General features: G+C 42.8%; 3 protein-coding genes across 3 annotated transcripts in view; 1 reads left to right on the top strand and 2 right to left on the bottom strand.

The window, feature by feature from the left end:
• Positions 1 to 3,096: 3,096 nt before the first annotated feature.
• On the bottom strand, positions 3,097 to 6,611 carry bag2 (BCL2 associated athanogene 2; the record flags this gene model as incomplete). Its single annotated transcript, XM_083658270.1, has 3 exons — positions 3,097 to 3,494; positions 5,379 to 5,488; positions 6,490 to 6,611. 3 exons carry the CDS (start codon positions 6,609 to 6,611, stop codon positions 3,097 to 3,099), a joined length of 630 nt encoding a protein of 209 aa, XP_083514396.1.
• A 1,348-nt stretch (positions 6,612 to 7,959) lies between these two features.
• znf451 (zinc finger protein 451) lies at positions 7,960 to 19,976 on the bottom strand. The gene is made up of 12 exons (XM_083658444.1): positions 19,862 to 19,976; positions 19,246 to 19,314; positions 18,602 to 18,679; positions 18,367 to 18,480; positions 16,821 to 16,932; positions 15,614 to 15,764; positions 14,935 to 15,061; positions 14,293 to 14,452; positions 12,310 to 12,460; positions 10,588 to 12,170; positions 10,378 to 10,497; positions 7,960 to 8,060 (listed from the first exon to the last, which is right to left on the bottom strand). Exons 2-12 carry the CDS (start codon positions 19,303 to 19,305, stop codon positions 8,020 to 8,022), a joined length of 2,697 nt encoding a protein of 898 aa, XP_083514570.1. The 5' UTR covers positions 19,306 to 19,314; positions 19,862 to 19,976; the 3' UTR covers positions 7,960 to 8,019.
• Positions 19,977 to 21,184: 1,208 nt separating this feature from the next.
• The window catches only part of dst (dystonin), a gene marked incomplete at its 5' end in the record, with an annotated part of 175,313 nt that continues 174,931 nt past the window's right edge, over positions 21,185 to 21,566 (top strand). The window contains one exon of the mRNA XM_083658481.1: positions 21,185 to 21,365. Within this exon, the coding sequence (XP_083514607.1) occupies positions 21,185 to 21,365 (181 nt within the window). The remainder of the gene's footprint in view (positions 21,366 to 21,566) is intronic.

Raw genomic sequence — 21,566 nt, 5'->3', positions numbered from 1 at the left:
ACTATGGTTATTGATTTTCGGAAATCTCGACCTATAGCAGCACTCCTTAATACCATCATCCAGGATAAGGAAGTCGAGATTGTCCCACAATATAAATACCTGGGAACTGTCATTGACGATAAGCTGAGCTTTGAATCAAACACTGATGCTGTATGCAAAAAGGTCCAGCAGCGCCTCTTCTTTTGAAGAAAACTGAGTTCATTTCAAGTTTGCAATGTTCTAATGACTTTGTTTTATCAGTGCTTTATTGAGTCTGTTCTTTCTTATTTGCTGTGTGGCTTGGTTTGGTTTCATCTCCCTGTCCAATAAGAACGGGCTGGCAAGGCTTATCAAAGTGGCAGGTAAAGTGATGGGGGTGCAGCAAGCCCAGCTCCAGGATATACCTGTATACCTCAAGCGGGTAAGGAGCCAGGCTAAGCTTATTCTCCACTGTTCTGAGCACCCACTGTTTCAGGAGTTTGACCTCCTCCCATCCAGCCGCCGTTTTAGGATGCCAAAGACCAGGACGCGGCGTACTACCAGGGTGTCTTTTATTCCTGTTGCCATAGACAGGCTTAATCTCCTGGGCTAGGCTTGTCTGCACACCCCATACTACCTCTTATGCATTTGCACTTAAATGCCTTGTTTTTTTATTATCAATATTGTTTCGGTATTATGCACTTTAATGCACTGGTTACATTATTACCATGCACTTTAATGCATCACACTTTATTAATAGTATTTTTATTGGTAGTTCTTTTGAATCTACCTTGATTGTCTCTGCTCATGCACTTTATTGCCTTATCAGTGCATTATTGCACAATGTTGTCAGTGTCTTGTAGGGGCAATGTACTCAAACCTGTTCGCTCCCATAGCTATTGTAGCTGTCATGTTTATTATAATCTGTGATGTCGTCTGATGTTTTTTGTTTACGGTGTTGTTGATGCCTGCTGCAAATCTAATTTCCTTCGGGATATCGATAAAACTGAACTGAACACTGATCAAATAAGGCTAAAGCAACATGCGGTCTAAAACTATAACATAACACTGTTGGCAGATATGGCATCAACATTCATCATTTTCTCTCCCTGATTCTTACAGGAATGGGCTTAGACTTTGACACCTCCAATTTTTTAACTTCTCCACCAAACACTTATATAGCCTACATAGAGTGAGAGAAATGTTTCTTTATTGTCACATCCACTGACAGAAAAACTCCTTGGCATCAATCTGATCTAAAATCCACAGCAGGTGTAGCTTGTGATTTGTGCTGTCTTTAGTGCTGGCACGAACCACATGCTTGATACAAAAGGTGAGACAGTGGGACAGAGAGAAAGAGAACTGCACATTGGATTAGTTCTTAGTTCTTCAGCAACCTTTTGAGCTCAGCTGGCTTTCACCTCTAAGTGAGCATTCCTCCAATGTGGAGGTATCTTTCCTCTTTCTCATTGTAGTGCTTATGCCAGTGGTTCTCAAATGGGGGTCCGGGGACCCCCAGGGGTCCTTGAGGGGGTTCCAGGGGGTCCACACTGCTCCACAGCCAAAAGGGGGGTCATTTGTTTTAGCTATAATTGCATTCATAAGTAACACAATGACTATTTTGGTCATGGGTTTTATACACTTTCTGTAATCAAACATCGAAAAGCATCAATCGTATTATCATATGGGGGTCCGTGGTACAAAATCCTATCAAATGGGGGTCCGTGGTCTAATCTTTGTCAGTTTAGGGGTCCTTCATATCAAACATTTTGAGAACCACTGGCTTATGCAAACACAAATTGGCTATTCAATATTCAATAGGCCAGTGTATAAGCTACAACAATTATTTGAAGGTAAAACTTGATCAAATGATAGATGGAGTTTTGTCTCCCTGTGTTAGCCTGTAGAAAAGTCACTATAATATTCCTGTGGGGACTCAGATGGTGTCTGTGCTACTCAGTGTTGAGTTTATAGTGAACGTATTGTGCTTTATTGTGGTTTGTCTTTCAAAAACTAAACCAGCCTACTAATAGGATCAACTTGATCTCACTGAATTCCCTCCAAATACCAGTTTTCTGTTGCTTTTTATTTGTATAAAATGTCTTATCTATTCATGCAATACTGTTTCTATACATAGGCACTTTATTATTGTGCACTTTAATGTCCTGCACTTTAAATCTGAGCCAGATGACTCGGGCCTATCCACAAGTGTATTTGTCTATTTTTATTTACTTACTGTTTCATATCAAAATATTTGTAGCCTATATATTGTCAGTGTGATATGTTATGTATGTTTTTAAGCTCCTTGCACCCCAAATCCAATGTCATTTCTACTGCAGTGCAGATGGTAAATAAACTGACTCTGATTTCTGATTTTCAAATTTCACATGCAGTTTATACACATTTTACAGTATATATTATACTATAATACTATTTCCCCCGGCTATCCCCGGTTCTCTTCCTTCCTCGTTAGACCAGCGAGCGAGTCTCTCGGGCAGCTGAGGAGGGACTTTCCCCGGCTTCCTGGTTATATCGCTGATGGCTCCGCTGGCGGGGGAAACCACGGGGAAAACCCCGGTGGAAACGGCAGTGGCGAGAATTACACGAAAGGCACAAAAACACCTTGGTTGGGTTTAGGCAACTTAAACATCTGAGTTAAGGTTAGGCAATAAAAGCAACTTGGTTGGAGTTAGCTAGGGGCTGATTTGGGGTTAAAAATGTTGGGTTGAGGCAACTAAAACAACATTATGGTTCGGGCAATAAAAGCAACTTTTAGGTTTCGGCAAGTAAAGCAACTTGGGTTTGGGTTGGAGTTAAAAATGGTCCCACATCGGGAGTCGAACCTGCTCGTGATGAAAAGTTGCAAATCAGGCATCCACTGGTCAGCCCATCCCACCCCGTCTCCCTTGCTCGGCCTGTGGTTACGTTAACGGCCACCGGCGCCCTCTGGCGGTCGCAGCCAGCATAGACACTGCACGCAATTTTGACATTCGGCGTATTCGCTCCAAGTTGTTTAACGATGCAAAACCGTATTATTTGTACTACTTTTTAAGAGATTGGGCTGATAGGATGACTGTAGTTCTTGGAAGGGTTAGAAGACATAAGACCCAGTATGTACGTAGGTTTGGTGAGCTATTCTTAAAGACTGCCGTTGGCGGTTTTGGAGTCCTCCAACTTTTGGTTATCCATGATCTTGATGTTTTTCTCAGCGTGTCCGACGTTCCTTAGCAGAGTCTCCAGTCTGCGCTTGATCTTCTTCTGGTCCTCCATGGCGCAGCCGATCACCACCACCTGGAACTTCTGGTCGATGGGGACAGGTGGCGCCTCGGTCACACAGGCGGCATGCAGGGCCAGGAGGCGCCTCCGGCCGCCCTCCATGTCCTCCAGCAGCCTCCCCACGGTCTCGTCTATCATGGCCGTGGCCCTGAGCAGCGCGTCCTCCTGCAGGGAGCTCCTGATGGTGCCCACAGACACCTCCACCGACAGAGTCCGGCCCATGAGCCGCTCCGCGGTCAGCGCCAGCTCCTCTCTCTCCCCTGGAGGAACGAAGACAAGGACATTGTCAGTGGTTCAACACAACTAACCCTATCATCTTATAATAGGGCAGATTGATTCTGACCCACACAAACACAATCAACATCCACAATCCTATGATGACATCAGTGATAAGTACAAAAAGGCACGCACATCCAGTGAAGGGTTAAAACCAGGTGCAGGACCGAAGTGCAAGTAAGTAATAAAAATAGAGTCCGCACACTGGCAGCTGCTCCCAAATATTTATTCGGAGGCCACAAAAAAAGTGACGTTTCGGATTGTCTGAGGAAGGGCTTTGCCTGAAACGTTTTTTTTGTGGTCTCCGAATAAATATTTCGGAGCAGCTGCCAGTGTGCGGACTTTTTATGACATCATCAGTGATGTCATGGCCATTATGATTTAATCTGGGGTGTCATAAATCCTTTCCTGCTGAGGTTATAATTTGGACAACTCTTGCTCATGCACACACACACACACACACACACACATTGTAATATAAACATGATGTCAGTCTAGAATCAAAGCGCACAACATATTTTACTGTACACCTTCACACTCACATAGACATTGTGAGATAATCAGTGATGTCACAGAATTCAGCATGCAAAGCTCGGTTGTTCAATCGTCTCCAGAATCTCCACCCTAGAAATTGAGCGTGCAAAGTCTATTCACCTTATGTTCCAACACAGCGGTCAGCCAGTTACTTCCTATTGTGTTGACACTTCCTGTGACAGTACAGTTACTAGTGAGCAGGTAAAACAGACTGTTTTAAACAGGAAGTCATCACACAACTGGGTCAAGTGGGCGGGGCTACATAAGGTGAATACACCATTAGTTGTTGCAAATCAATCAGCTGTAGTTAAAGGAACACTCCGCCCATTTTCAACCAGCTTTGTATCATTAGAACATCAGTAGTATATCAGAAAACTGTAAACTGTTTTGAAGTCTGTCATTTAATTTGACAGTTATTGAGTGTTAAAGTGTGGACCAGTGACATCACTGGTCCACACTAACTCAAATTAATAACTCATTAACTCAAATCAACTCTCAATAACTGTCAAACTAGATGAATGACTTCAGTTTGACAGTTATTGAGAGTTGATTTGAGTTAATGAGTTATTAATTTGAGTTAGTGTGGACCAGTGATGTCACTGGTCCACACTTTAACACTCAATAACTGTCAAATTAAATGACAGACTTCAAAACAGTTTACAGTTTTCTGATATACTACTGATGTTCTAATGATACAAAGCTGGTTGAAAATGGGCAGAGTGTTCCTTTAAGATTGTCACTAAATGTGTCACTAAAACGGCACCCATTCCATAATTTATTTTATGATCGAGGAACTTCCAGGGGTTTTGTTTCAGTTTTTTTACACTCATTTATTGATATCCTCTTATGAAGACATCTCTTTAGACACAGTCTGGAGGAAAGATGTCCCAGAACTCGATCCAGATTTTGATCGGGAGTCAGTCTGGTCTAATGTTTTGTCTTCTTCTCATAACCCAGATCACCAACAACACCTAAACTATGATAAGACTGTAGACTAGACCAGAGATGACAGAATTTTCAGCTTTGGGTGAACTATTCCTTTAAGAAGTTCTATCTGGTTGGAGTGGGTGCAGTTCTGAGCTGTAAGCATAGGCCTACTTTCTATTTCATACCAAAGGATTCCTTAAACACACACACACACACACACACACACACACACACACACACACACACACACACACACACATGAAAAGTAACACTCAAAGATCATGAATTCAATTTTGATTTTAAAAGTGATTTCAAGCACATAAAGCAACAAGACAGATAAAGTGATTGAGGAGTGGCAGATGCTTAAAGAGGTCATAGGTCAGCGACTCACTAGTCTAGCGACTCACCAGCACAGATGTTTCTCATTTCTTGACTGTTCTCGATGGACTGGAGCATTTCCAGGATGCCCTCCCTTTCCTGCTCAATGGCCGTTGCAGCTTCCCGTAATTCGTCCACCCTGATAAGAGACAGACAGACACCATGACCAATGTAAAGCCTCCACCCTGATGACACCATGATCACTGTAGGTCAGATATTATGATGATGAATACATCTATTCTATTCTACTAATAAGAGTAATAAGTGTCCGTGTGTGTGTGTGAGCAGAATTTTGTCAGGCCACAGCTATGCCGTTTTGTGTGTGATCGGGCTGAAACTTTCAGGAAGGGTGACCTGATGTGATGTCACTCGAGCAATGATGTCATCAGTGACGATGTCATCAGTGATGTGATGTCACCCGTGGGAGTAGGGGGTCCAACTCCCACTAGATATAAGAATAACATACAGATCCAGAGGACAAGAAATCCACTTTTCCAGTGTTCCATCTCTCAGATGCTGCTTTGGGTGTGTCGGGAGTTAAAATATCTTGGACATATCCTCTCAGAGGATATGTCATAGGGATAGTGGCATAGTGCCAGTCAGCTGTTTACCTCTGTTGATGTGCCCACCTGTGAGGCTTTAAGGCGACTCATGTACAATTTTATGCAGCACCTGGAAGTGTCAAACAACAGCATTATAGTGGCGCTAACAAACCCAGAGCTCTTACCGGGTGGAGTGCACTATAGTACTTTTATTGCACTATTGTACTTTATTTTATTAATTTCTCTTTTACTTTTTTCCCATGTTGTATGTTATTGTATGATACATTTATGTGCTATGGACTTTTGTCTGAAATAAAGATTATACTATACAGATAAGGACGTCTACCAGACACGCCTACATGTAGACGAAAATTAGGCTATAGGAATATTTGAGTGGTTTTTTTCGTTAGAGACAGAGAGAACAGCCATCTCACTTTGCAACAACACATTTCAAACGTGTGAGCGTCTAAACGCGTTGGCACAGTAGGCTACAAAATAAGATGAGCATTCAATGAGTTATTTTTTGACAGCCAGATGTAGGCTTAACTGTTCCGATGCAGGCACGTGGTCACGGCCTGTTACCTAACTGTACCGTTACCTCGTTTCCAGCTGATCCAAACTTTCCAGCAGTCGTCCGGACCGGTCTGCCATGGACAGCGTCCTGCTGAACTTGCCTCTCGTCTCTTCGTTCATTTTTGCAAGTATTTTCGCCTGAGCCATGATGAGAGTGTGAGCGGAGAGAGATTATCGCCTGATCGTCCCGAGAGATCTATATACTACTGTACTGTAGCCTACCGCACGGCCTGTGTGTGTGTGACCGCCTCGCTGCAGCTGAGCGTAAACATTTCCTAACATGGGCTGCGACTTCCTGACGGAGAGAACGTCAGGAGACAGAGCAGGATCCCACTCCCAAAAGTCGGGTCCGAGGACCCTCAGAGGTCCCTGAAGGGGTTGCAGAGGGTCCACAGCTGAGTGAGAAATAATTCAGTGGTCATTTGTAGGAGAGAGATGTATGAAACCTGGCTATTTATTTCCCAGCCTTCTGTAAGGCTATAAACCGTTATAAGCTATGTGCCAAATCATAATTATGCAACAAAGTAACTTCTCAGGTGGGGTTTCTTGGGATATAATGTTCTCAACTCTCTGAGGGAAACCAGGCCCAGACTTGAGATGGCAATTTAGTTTTAGTTGAGTTTTCCCCCCATATAAAATCAGCAAACAAGTCCAAATAAAGAGAAAGAACTGAGAAAACCTTATGTATGAGAGCCAGATCCCAGATGTCAAACAAAAAATCAAAGCTACTGTAATACCTTAAAGGAGCAGCAGAAACAAATATATATCATAGCATTCCTGCCTGTGGCCATTGGTCTATTTAATGCCTCTCTTAAAAGAGCACCTCGGAGACGCTCAGTCACCCTGAGACTGAGCCAGCCGATAGGTTAACTGTGCATGGCTGAGCCACGTGTAACGTATAGGGCAAGCCGACTTAATATAAGTCCAGGGTGCAATAATGATAATTGACACGGAATGTATACTTACTCTACGTATTTGTATTTTGCTACTTGACATTCTACTTATTTTTTGCTTCTATCGCATTTACTAGTTATTCTATGCTATGTTGTGTTTTTCTGCTTATTTGCTTAATATTGCATTTACTACTGTCTGTTTTATGCTATGTGTGTTCTGTGAGTGAGTTACTGTAACTTGTCCCAATTTCCCCCCGGGGATCATTAAAGTCTTTCTGATTCTGATTCTGATATATAGCTATATATATATATATAGATAGATAGATTATATATATATAGACTATATATAGAAACTATTCAGATAAGAGTTCTGTATAGTAGCCAGATTGTGCGCAAAAAGTCCTAAAACTGAAGGCCATTCCATCTATAGCACACGTGTCGACACGCCAAAGTGTTGGCATGATTTGGGTAGTGACGTGTCCTAGTGTATGAAGTCAATGATAAGCTTGTGCGGTGCCATGGTGTTTTACAAGAAGTAAAAACACAAGACAAGTGCAAATAATGAAACAAAAAAAGTATTTTAATAGACTCTGTATACAAATGCCTGTCTTAATACCAATGTTCGCTCAACACGGTTCTAAAATCTCATATCAAGTCCCCGATTAGAATTCCAACATGCTTCTTTGGAGAGCTTCTTCCAACTCTGTAAAGACAAAAAGCAGGGAAGGAATGTTAGGATGCAAGTTATATTGAAATAAAATAAAACTGCAAAACAGAATCTAATTGATGCCACAAAGGAACTAAGTAGCAGTGATTTCTCTTCAGGAATGATAATAATAATAATAATAATAATAAATTCAATTTTAAAAGCGCCTTTCTCAGACTCAAGGACACTGTACAATAAGAACAAAACACACTAAAAGAGACATAATAGGCAGAAAAAGGAGAAAGAAAAGGGGCTAAAAGGGAGCAGTAGAGCTATGCTGAGCCCAGGCTATGCTCAGGGAAAGCGAGGCAGAAAAGATGGGTTTTTAGTTTGCTTTTGAAAATGTTTATAGAACCGGAGTCGCGGATGGGAAGTGGGAGGGAGTTCCAGAGTTTAGGTGCAGCAGCAGAAAAAGCTCTGTCACCAATGGTGGATCTATTTGTGCGGGGGATGGTGAGAAGTCCAGTGTCGGAGGAACGGAGTGTGGATCAAATGGATCAAATTCAGGAAGTCAGTATGTTGCAATATAACAGAGGCACTGATGAGTTTCAAGACACTTGTTCTCTCAGACTGCAGTGTCATTGCAGCTATAACAAGCTTCCCATTCTCTCTGCTGGAGGCCGTATTGATTTGTACCTGCTGCAACAGTGGGACGGTTAATAACCAGGAAAACATTTTGCACAGATTCATATTTAGATCAATGATGGGCCACTCAGTGTGCATCCACATGGGGGTGGGACAATATGAAAATGACATGACACGTAAGAATACATGTAAGAATTGTACTCCTTAAATGGAAAGACAAGTTTCCTCCAACTTTCAATCACTGGGTCAGAGATCTTATGTATCATCTAACCCTAGAAAAAATCCGATACGCTACAAGGGGTTGTGCTCTCGACTTTTATACCATCTGGCAGCCAGTCCTGGACCAGGTAGAGAAAATGGATGCTTCAAGCATTTCAAATGTATAGATTTACCCCCCCCCCCCTCTCTCATATTTATTTTCATTAATCTGTTTTTGTTGTTGTTGTGTGTTTTTTTCTTCTTCTTTTTCTTTCTTTTCTTTTTCTTTTATGTGTCTTTGTGTATTGATATACTGTGATGTATGACATGATGTATGTGGTGTAATAGGCTAGGGGTTCTCGTGGGATGGGTTTTTGTTTAAAAGTGTCAAGTGTATTTAAATCTGTATTTTGTATGATATACAGAAAACGAATAAAAAAACTTTGAACAAAAAAAGAATACACGTAAGAATAAATCATGAAAATAAATGAAACCTTAAAATAAATCTGCTCAGGATATTGCAACTCCTTCACTCCATTTCTTATTTTGTAATGTTATTCTTCAAAAGATGAGTTATCATTCATTCATTGCATCATATTATGCTATAGTTTTCTCTTGCCGTTCTCTAAGCAAAATGTTGTAGTCTAGTAAAGGGGGTACATGGCTTCAGAAAAAGAAGGGAAATTTCATCTCATCTGTAGTCCCCAGGGACTACAGATGCAAATGAGCTCTTAGCTATCTCTGGTGCAATATGTTTTATTGTGTACTGTCCCTGCTCAAATAAACAATAAAGATAAAGATAAAGATCTGCTTCACCTGTGATGGGAGAACAGCTTGTTCATTAAAAAGCAATCCTCCAATAGGGATTTCCCCTCTAACTGTTTAAATCAGCCTGGTAATCATCACTGGATCCACTGGATCCCACCCCAAGGCCATAATAACCCTAACCCCTTGTTCACACAGGACGCCGAACGTAGCAGAGCTGAAGCTTGAGGCAATGAGGCAGGCACAAGCTGAACTGACGCCTCACCGTTCAAACAAGAAGCCTTCTCTTTTCCTCTCAGCGCCTCGAACCCGCCCACAACTCCCATTGACTTCATGCCTGGCAGCTTCAAGCTTCACGCGTCAGGCTTGGAAAATAGGCCTGAACGATGGCGTGAGCAAGGCGTGAGCGTGGCTTCAGCGTGTGACACACACACGCGCGGGTGGTGTGAACGGCTTTCGCCCGTTAACAAGGATGCCTGAATGAAACTTGTGAGTTCAGCGTAGGTTGAGCGTTGCTTCGGCGTGAACGGGGGGCTAAGGCCTGCAACACATCAACCCAACTTCACAGGACAAGCTGCAACCACAGCAGAGTGTTGTGTCGGGGCCAAGAAGTTGCACTTCCAACACACCAAACCGACAGCAGACGGTCAACTAGCACGTTGGCCTCACCTGTGTCTCACCTGTTGTCTCACCTGTGTGAGACCTCGGAGGATTGTGGCTAATACACACCTGATACATGATGAAACAAAGCAGCGTGTTTGCCTACCGTTTTCACACCACTCTCGCTCATCACTTAAAGCGGTTTCGTGTCCGATGAACGAGGCGTCGCTCTCTTCGTTGGCCTCAGCCGGGTTCAAAACCTGAGCCAGTTTGTCATCTTCAGTCCCTGCAACGCAAGACGGAATTGAAAAATCAAATCATTCTGTGCAAAGGCAGAGAAATAATAATGAATTGTCACAAATGAGAAGTGACTCACCATCCGTGCCTGGTTCCATCTCCACAGCACCTGGTTCCATCTCCACAGCACCTGGTTCCATCTCCACAGCACCTGGTTCCATCTCCAGAGCACCTGGTTCCATCTCCACAGCACCTGGTTTGAGCTCCACAGCACCGAGTATTGTGACAGTCTTGGGCTTTGCGTTCTCTTCGCTCAGGCAAGGTTCCAGTGCACAGTGTTGGGCATGGTAGTGTTTATGGAAACTTGGTACACTCGGGAAACTCTCCCGGCAAGCGCTGCATTCTACCTCAAAGTCCTGATCCAGGTTGATGGCTGCGTGTGTTGTATGGATGTGAGTCTTTATTTGGCCAAAGGAGGGCACAGCTACGCCACAAGGAGCGCACACAAACTTGCATTTTCTCTCAGCGGCCAGATTCTTCATGCACTGTGTGTACGCGACCTTGCGTTCCGCTTTGCTCTTCTCTGAACCCATGCACGGGCACGAGCGTTCCGGCCGACCGGTGTCTTCGGCGACCGTAGTAGGCCCATGGACCGCGACGGCGTCCTCCAAGCAGTAGTAGTCCCGGCTGTGAACGCTCTTGTAGTGCTCTGAGAACTCGTTTTCAGATTCAAACGACATGCTGTCGCAGAGGCCACAGAAATGGTGGCTCGTCACCTGGCCGCCGTGCTCGTTCATGCAGTGCCGGCGCACGGTGGACTCCTTGAAGAACTTCTGCGGGCAGTGGCCACAGATGAACCTCTGGAAGCTGTGACCGCCCACGTCTCTGCAGTGTTTGTGGACGGCTGCTTTTGAGTCGAAGATGTCCTCGCACATCCTGCACATCCACGTCTGCTCTGGTCTGGAGGAAGACGCGGCCGTCGTCGTCTTTGAGTGCGTGCGTGGAGCGAGTCTGCCGCTAGTGGACGGCTTGGCATCGTCGGTGGCGGCGGGCTCCTCGGTCACTTCTCTTTCGGCGAAGTAGGTGTGTCCGCTGTGAGCTTCTGACACGTGCGATAGGATGTCTTCGTATCGAGGCATGTCCACTTTGCACGTGCGACAGTGGTAGAGGAAGTTGGAGAGATGCGCCCCTCCGTGGAAGCGGCTCATGTGCAGGCGGGTGATCGAAGACTCGCCCATGTGTTTGCCGCACACGCCACACTGATGGAAGATCTGGTTCACAGCCAACAGGTGATTGGTGGCCGTGGCCTCTTCGGAGAAACGCAGGCCGCACTCACAGAACCACGCTAGTGTTGAGCTCCTGCCTCTGTTCACACCGCCATTGACACTTGGGCTGAGTTTCTTCCGCTTGGCTGGATTTCCTCCAGAATCGCTCCTCTTCTGCAGTGCTGCTTCAGGGCCCCTGGACACTTTTCTCTCCTGTGCCTCCCCCCTCTTGGCGTGTTGAATTTCCCTGAAACGGCAGTACTGAAGAATTGCTTTCGCCATTGTTTGGTTGACCTCCACGTCATGCTGGGTGGACTCTTTGTGTCTCTCGATGTCAACTTGGGTGAGAAAGATCTTGGCGCAGAGAGAACACTGCCCTCGTACCTGCAGCTGTTTCATGACTTGCACCATCGTTTTATCAGCCACAGCAATGGCACAGCCCTGCCTGCAGTGCACACTAAGAAAAGAGGAGAACATACAAATACCAATTGATCAACAACAATTTGAATGAAATCAAATGAATGCCATGATATAAATATGTGACATTCAATGTTAGAAAATGTTACATGTACTTGCAAAAAAAATGTCTGACTTACTTGAAGTGAGCTTGAGCAGCCTGATGCGAGCTCAATACTTTCCGGCATATAGAGCATCGGACGTTGAAGGTTACATCCTTGCACAAAGCGATGAGGCGATTCTTAGCATATTGTGCGATGGGAACTGGCAATGCTACTCTTCCTGTGGGGACTATTACAACAAGACAAAGCTTCAGCTGACAGGTGGTCTCAAGATGATTTATCTGATCCTGCCTGAACATTTTGCTCTAAGCCACGGTCTTTTGTAAAGCAAATAAGCACGATCAAGTTATTCAAAATATTTCTTCTACATACAGTCGTTTGCAGTGGAACCTTGCATATCCAAATCCTTTGGGGATAGAGGTTGTTCACACTTGTGAAAAATGTAGGTGACCAAAATAATAAGTACAGAGCCAAAATGTTAAATAGCAATACGCCAAAGGTAGACAGGGACACGCACATCCAAAAATAGGCCACACTGGGCCTGGGTGCTGGATCAAAAAGGTACTCACAGTGAAAAAATAAAGGTCCGCACACCAAGAGGAGCTCCCGTTAGGTTTTTTTTTATTTATAAATATGCAATCAGCGTGACGTTTCGGGCCACACTGGCCCTTCCTCAAGACGCTTTAAAAAAAAAACTAACGGGAGCTCCTCTTGGTGTGCGGACCTTTATTTTTTCACAAATAGCAATACGCCCCCACATATTAAAAAAGAAATGTTAGTTTGCAGGTGAATTTATTTTGCACATATCAACTAGGAAATACCTATTATTATTATTACACACGTTAGATAGATTTTCTTTCCATTCCCACATTGTTCATTCACCCAGGCTACTCATTATTTGGAGGTATGAGGGTTGGATAAATATGATTCTAATGGATATGTATAGAAACACACAGAGCAAAAACATGCTCCATTATTTAGAAAGCCAATACAGCCTGTACGCTCATGTATGACTGATAGCCATGATGCAGCTCAGTGTGCAATAGGGAGCCAAAGTGAACGTCTCTTCCTGCCTCTCTCAGCATACCAGCATCTGAAAAAATATGAATGGTGGTGAACGGAGACAGACGTTACTCTTTTTGATCCCGTTTGAATTGTGCCACATGTAAATTTTGTCCATTTAAAAGATAACTCTGCATGTCAAGAAAGTCGCAGTTTGTCCTGAAACTGAAACGTAAGGTTTAGTTTTGTCAATCGACTACATTTCTTGTGTCACACATTATACGTCACACCATCGACAACATGGACTGGCAGGACAGACGTCACTTATGCGACTGGCTGTGCGTCGTCTTCCTGATTTATAACTGATAGAGAAAATGTAAGTTCCATTGGCCCACCTTCACCCTCTCGGCAATAGAGGTGTCGCTTATGCGGGAGAAGAATGATGATTCAATTCCATTCTACAACAATAACTTATAGCGCCACAGTTTGACCACAAACTGTGACTTTCTCGACTTGCAAAGTTATCGTTTACATTGACAAACATGATATGTGTACCCAGGGGCGGACTGGGAAAATAATTCAGGCCGGGCACTAGATACCAAGCAGGCCAGGCCGATATGGGCCGACGCGCGTGCCGGCGTCCGAAGGGCGGCGGCGAAAAATTTGGGCCGTTTGAAGCCCAATTTGGGTCGTTTGAAGCATGATTTGGGCCGTTTGAAGCCCAATTTGGGCCGTTTGAAGCCAGATTTGGGCCGTTTGAAACCCAATTTGGCCCGTTTGAAGCCCAGTTTGGGCCAGTAGGCGGCGCCTGGCCTGCTGTTCAGTGAGTGGCCTGACTGCGGGACCAAAAAAAAAAAAAAAAAAAAAAAATTTTTTTTGCAGGGCAGGCCAGGCCACCGGGCATTTGCCCGACATGCCCGATTATGCAGTCCGCGCCTGTGTGTACCCCGTGGCACAATTCAAACGGGATACAAAAAGAGTAACGTTCACCACCATTCATATCTTTTCAGACGCTGGTACGCTGAGGGAGGCAGGAAGTGGCTCTGTATAAGACCTCACCAGTCATGGGCAGTGCCTCTGTGAAGTGGTTTGTGGCTGACATGTGCTGAAGGCACTCGTCCCGGAGGCTGAAGAGGAGGTAGCAGGCAGGACAGGCAAAGCACACGATGAGCTGACACCTCTGAGTGATGATGTGGCCCTCAGCATTGGATGAGGAGACCTAGTAATCAAACATACCATATTATGTTCCACCATAATGCTTCTCTTTTCATAAGAAATCAGAGTTTTCCTCTTCTGTTTATGGTTTGTTTAATTTAATATGGAATATTAATCAATGATCCATAACAGCTTATATATATGTTACAATAAGGCAACATCATTACCTGATATTACATCTGTATGATTGTGTATGATTGTGTATGATGAGTGACTGATACAATGAGTACATTTCTGATATGTATGGACCTGAATATTTTACAATAAAAAGAGAAAAAAAAGAAAAAAGAAAAATATGAATCACGTACAGAAATCTTATTAAACAAAAGACATAGCCTATGGTTATATGGCATAAATCAAAACTAAGGTTGTGTCTTGTAAACCCATGGGGGTTGGGCACCTAGAGTGCATGACAGTGGCACTGAAATCAATCAATCAATCTATGCATTCCTTCCTTTCGTGAGACTATTGGAAAAGTGAATGAACCTTAGACTCAAGATGGTTCCTCCAGAGTTCCTTCGTTTCAAAATGCTGACCACAAGCGACACAGGCAAAGAGCTCAGACGGGCTTCCTTTAAGGTTGATGGTTGGGTCACATGGGGAGTGATCAAACCTATGAACAAGATAAGTATAGCAAGTTAGTTAGTTAGTTTGTTTTTATTTCCATGTCATGCCATTTCTGGCCCATCCCACATGGGATTACAAGACACTATCACACCAAATTATATATAAACATAACATCCGGCTGTACCTCAATATACAAACAAAAATAAACAAAGTATATAATATATACACATACGTATGTACATATACATACACATATACACACTTACTGTACATATACTTTTTTTTTCCATTTTCTTTTTTTCTTACATTGCCTTTTCCTGATAAAGAGCTTTTTTTCTCATGTCCCAAGCTTTATCCAAGTAACAAGCCAGTCCAAAAGTTTCATACATAAACAACCAACTCAAATTATGTGCATCATCATTATTAAGAAAATCAAAATCTGTTTTTATCTTACTGAACAAAATATTGCGCGGTTCACTGTAAAAAGGACAATGAAAGCAGGTTGCAAGTTGTCTGCAAGTAGTATTCAGCAAGTCCTTGGTAACTACAGTACCAAGACATTACAGTGCTACAAAACAAAGGAATAGAAATGTATTACCTTTTTAAGTGGCCTTCGAGGAGAGGCACGTTGTCATAAACTCGGCCACAGTTGACCACTGGACAGGTGTGTTTAGTTGAGCTGTTGCCAGGGAAAGGAGCGGGTCTCTGTCTACTTCTAAAACCAGCATTGAGCACTCCAGGTCGAAGACCTGAGTAAAGAGGAGAGTCAGTTTATCCGGGAGGGTTTTTATCAGTTGAATATAGTTCATATTGCAGGAGGGGTTCCCAACCTTTTTTGGCTTGTGACCTGACTTTGACGTCACAAAAATCTAGGGACCCAAGACATTCAAATTCCGGTACACCATCTATAATATCATCAGTGACATCATCAGTGATGTCACATGTAACAGTATGCTTCTTTTTCCCCTCAGAATTCTGACTTTAAAGTCGAGCCGAACCCAAAAATGACTTTTCTTTTCTTTTAGTTCAAATACGTGGGTATTTATTCAGTGCACCTATTTAATAATGTACGCCAAAAAAAAATCACAAAAATCTAATTTCTTTAGTTTTTGACACATTTTCACATCAAAAGTTCATTTTTCAAGATTTCATTCATAACAGTAATCTACAGTTTGCTGACGTCACCTAGTAGTACTATCAGATTTCTACCCCATTTCAACCAATCATATCACGACATGGCAGCTGTCAATCAAATCTTAATTTCAGGATAATTTTCTCTTCCAAATGAAGGGGAAAATGGCACCTAGTGCCTATCAGCTGGCAGAATTTCTAGCCCATAAACTAACTATTTAACTTGACCAATTATGCAAACTAAATCAAACGGTAATGTCTAAGAATGCAAAGAAATGTAACTGGCTCGTTAAAACTCGCATTCCAGGAATATTATTTACATTTATAGCGAAAGCCCAATCCAGTCCCCAGAATTGTCAAATAAAATCATCGACATGATACTATGACCCGCCTCTCAACCTGTCATCTCAGACAAATTATGTTTTCAGTCTGAAACGGACTCAGACGCACGCGACGAACGGGTTCAGTTCGACTTTAATCTGAGAATTCTGACTGAAAAATATCACAAGTGACCCTAATCATCTTCGGTAGTTTTAAATTGTGTGTGGTGTTAAAAAAATAAATAAAATCAGGCGACCCCACTTAGGGTCGCTGGGAACCACTGTGTTATTGAATTATTTACTTATTAACAGATTGGCATTTCCGCAGATTCCCAACCCAGAGTAAACATTTACCTGGCATCTTCAGCCACATGTCAACGCAGCGCTTGGCCTCTGGATCACTTCCATTTCTAGAACTAACAGCCAGCTCTGCTTGCCCATGAGCTCTCTGTGAGATTTGGTTCGCCTGAAAGAGGCACAGAGGGATGGATCAATATTGACCAGATGCATTCTGTCTTAACCATATCTCACACAAGAGTAAAGAACAGCTAAATCATAGCACCCAGATTATGTGTTTCTATTTAGTGTGTTTCTATTTAGTGGGATTTTTCTAATGGCCCAATACAGAGAAGATTTCTAAATCAGCCCAGCAGCTGAAACCTGCACCAACAAACAGCATCATTTAAGCTTAGTTCTCTGAAGGAGAAACAGCATGAAGTTGTGGTATCGAGTATTGTTTCACTAAACCTTTAACGGACGATCGTCGATCAGTGAATAAGCTTGAAGGTTCTTTTCTCCAGCATATTCTCTGACCACTGGGTGGCACTGTTCTGGCTCTAGTTTGCCTTTATTACCCACCCCTTTATTTGTCTACATTACAAAAGTGGTTCTCAAAGTGAGAACCTTGAGGGGGTTCTAAGTCCCCAGCAAAAAGGGCAATAATTTATTTTCAATATAATTCCAACCATAAGTAACACAATGACAGAGTGTATGACTATTTTGGTCATGGATTTCATAGATTCTGTGATAAAACAGCTAATAGCAAAAATCTTATCAGATGGGGGACCCTAGGACATCGTATTGTCAAATGGGGGACTGTGGTCTAATTTGTGTCCGTTTAGGGGTTCTTGATGTGGAAAAGTTTAAGAACCAGAAGACAAACAGCTTAGACTTTGAAAGGAAAGACAAGCTGTTTATGCAATAGTTAATGGAAATTTACCATGTAACTAAGCTAGAGATTCACTTACAGTTCCCACTAGGAATACTACATGTTCAGTTAATTTTGCAGAGTAGAGCTATAACATATTTCTTATTACGGTATATGACTGATCTATATTAGCACGTATAAGATGATCAAGTGCTATTTTGAGTCCAAGTAACCTCTGAAAAAGCATATGAATGTGGCTTAGGACATTTGATACAAATAGACTACAGGATTTACAAAGTGTCTATCTAATTTATAACCTGTAACTGAGCTCCTAGAAATAGGAGACAGGTCGGTGTTATGGTATGCGAATTGAATCTCAAAGCAACAACAAAGTAAAAAAGTAAAGGTAAAGTCCCACTGATTGTCACACACCTAAGTGTGCGAAATTTGTTCTCCGCATTTGACCCATCCCCTGGGGGAGCGGTGAGCAGCAGCAGTGCCGCGCTCAGGAATCATTTGGTGATCTAACCCCCCAATTCCAACCCTTTGATGCTGAGTGCCAAGCAGGGAGGCAATGGGTCCCATTTTTATAGTCTTTGGTATGACTCGGCCGGGGATCGAACTCACAACCTCCCAGTCTCAGGGCGGACACTCAAACCACAAGGCCACTTGTTATTAAGCTTTAAATAGCTTAATAACAGCGAAAGGATCAACAAAATGACAACAGCTCACTTTATTTTGAAGTTTCCTTACCTTGAAGGCTCTACATTTATCTGCTCTTTCCTGTTTCTCTGCAGCCACTTTGTGTGCTAGTCTGTCCAAAGCAGATGCAACATGCGCTTTCTGACGGTCGATCTGATTGTCAATCTACAGGAAAAGAAAAGGCACAAAACATTTTAGAAACTCCTGGCAGGTATCCACACATCTAAGAAAAACTAGTAGGCCTATGTATTACTTTATACTATTCATAGTATTTGTAGTTGCTCACTGCCAATGGTGAACTTCCCTCCTCCTCACTATCACTCAGCAGATCAATACAGTCCAACACTGGTCTGAGAGGAGCCTCCTAAAGAGAGTACAACACAAGACACAGTGGAATTTAGTGCTATAAAAGAGGGTCCACATTAATTAAGGTCAAACAAGAATGCAATCCCTGCTCAAAGTGAAAGGAGACACATTTCTTATAAAAAGTCTATAATCCAACCCCTTTAGAAAAAGAAAAAAAAAACTTGTGTCAGGCTGCTCCATGAGTGCTTCAGTGAACTTTTGAGTCCCAACTGTCGGAGACGGGTAGGAGAGCGTTTTAACCACTTGAGTCACCCAATTTTGGATACTGACGTCATGTGACGCTGATTCAGAGTGGATCGCAGAGGAACGGAGAACAGCGGAACATTACGGGGCTAGTATGTCATAAAGGGTTTTAGAATAATAACTGTCCAAAATTATAGAGATCAAAAATGTTGCTTGAGGATGGGTTTCCTCTTGTCTGTGACCTCTGAACGTTAAACCTACTGCCAAATGAGTCCTGTCAATCTCTGTGACCAGAGTAAGCAACTGAACTTTATTGATTGCCTCTCTTTTCAACCTTTGAACTTATTTACTTTTAAAACAGACATCCTACACATCACTTACTGATACAAACTCCACTTCCTCGTCCACCTCATCTTCATCTGATGCTGTTGGAGTGGACATTGCCTTTATCTGAGGAAAAACAAAGCGAACGTTAAAATCTCACACTTGAACTGGAACATGCCTGCACTGCACTGTATGCCTATCAGGATATACGAATCATGTGACATATCGTGGATTCGTGGCTAGCATAATACGTTTGTGCACTAACGTTACTGATCATGAGTCTAGGTCTAGCTAATTAAAATAACGTTAACGAGTTGTGCCAAAGCAAATCAGACAAGTGTTTCTAGCTAATCCCTAGTTCACCGATTTCCCGACAAAATTATGACAGTTATTCGTAGCCCAGTGGTTTTCATAAAGACATGCGTCTAAAGATGTCCAATGTGGCCTAACTTACTTGCACAAAGGCACGTTGATATTTGACCAGCAGAGGTTTGGGCACACTGTTAGCTAGCCTCAACGCGCGTAAACTGTTAGCTAGCTAGCGAAGTGACGTTAGCCTGCTTTTAGCAGCACTAGCCAAACTGCACGTTAGCTAATGTAATATAAATACGCTAAGGAGTTGCATAGCTAGGCATCCGTGTAAGTTATGCAAATCACTCCAACTTGACATTACCTGCGTGTCTCGTTATTGTGTTGGTTTGTGGGTTTCTCTCTCGTCTCATGTGCTAAACAAAACACGAAACAAAACGTAAACAACGGGTCAGAGTCTCATTCATGATGCTAACTTCTTCTTCTGCTCTCGATTAATGGCGGACCGCAAACAACTTTTAGGTGCATACCGCCACCTACTGTACAAGAGTGTGTAACATCATGTAATTTGATCCTATTTACTTCTGGTATTTAAATGCTACCCACCACTAATCGTATGTCATTTATTAAATTAAACTCAAGAAGCTAGTGTTTTTTTTTTTTTAATGCGGAGTCTCCCGTATGGACGGAGTTTCAGTTAATCACACGAGAGAGGAAAACTCCGCCCATCCCAGGATTTATGAATTCTTTCTGCTCGTGCCTCGTCTTGACAGGTTGAACAACAGTTTTGTGCAGCTGTAGCTGACCTGTCGACAAATATTTACTATTCATTGTTTAAGTATTGGAAGTAAAAATACAAGTAAATGCTGTTAAAAAAGCAAGCAAAAGACATGCCTGGGCTTGAGTGGAAGTCGTCTTCTTCTTCTTGTTTTATAGCGGTTGGCAAACAACGTTATGTTGCATTACAGCCACCAAGTGGAATGGAGTGTGTGTCGTCGTGATTAACGTAACTTGCAAACTAGGAGCACTGATTCGCCAAACCTGATTTATTGCAGGCTACCCAATTTCTCCTGATTTGACTCTGTAACTAAGATGCTTGGGGGAAATGTAGTGGAGTAAAATTATCAATTTTATTTGGGAAATGTAGTAGAGTAAAAGTGAAAGTTGACTGAAATAGAAATACTCAAGTAAAGTAGCCTACAGATACTCCGAAAAAATACTAAATACTAAGTGCTGTACTTAAGTATTAATACTTCGTTACATTACATCACTGGTTAAATGTAAATAGGCGTTGGTTTATGATTTAGGATCAAATAGCCACTCATCATTTCTAGTCTGCGTCATTTCAGTGCCTGTCACACAGGGAGAACCTATGATCCTATTTCATCAGGGCAGACCACTCTGCAGCAGACTGCGATGCTCATATGAAACTGCTGACTCTCCCCTGTTAGAAATAAATAAATAAATAAAAACTTGCGTCTCTGCTGAGTCATGGATTGTATGCTACACACTCACTCATGATAGATTGGGCCGCGGTTGAACCAGTGCTTCATGGTTTGGTCTGCAATGATTGGTGTGTGTCACTTTGTGTCAAAAGCCTTTTTCTCATCAAGCTTTTAGCGATATTACGACAGGAGCCGAGGCAGCTGTCTGGAGCTGCGGGATCTGCCCTACATCTCGCTTTATGATGATCGCTGCGGCGTTTTTGGTCCTACTGAGACCGTACAGTATTCAATGTGTGCTGCTATTATTGTTGCTTTTGCTCGGGACTATTGCGACAATCCTGTTTTTCTGCTGCTGGCATCGCAGGCTCCGTGATGGAAAGCATCCAATGAAATCTGTGCTGTCCGGACGCTCCAAGAGCCGTGGTGAGTAGGCCAGCCGCATCCTGCATGTCATCATAGCCTACCTATCACCCATTCGTCTCTATATTATCTGCTATAATAAGCTGTCACTGTCGGTTAGACTTAGATCGCCTGCAATATGTCAGGGCAAATTGCAAATTGTGACTAGAGTCTGAATATCCTGTCTCTTGAAACTGACATTAATGCTATTTTATGAATGTTGTA

The sequence above is a fragment of the Poromitra crassiceps genome (assembly GCF_964638095.1).
Source record: "Poromitra crassiceps genome assembly, chromosome: 22".
NCBI lineage: Eukaryota > Metazoa > Chordata > Actinopteri > Beryciformes > Melamphaidae > Poromitra > Poromitra crassiceps.
The sequence above is the reverse complement of the archived record's forward strand: the minus strand, read 5'-3'. Positions and strand labels throughout refer to the sequence as shown.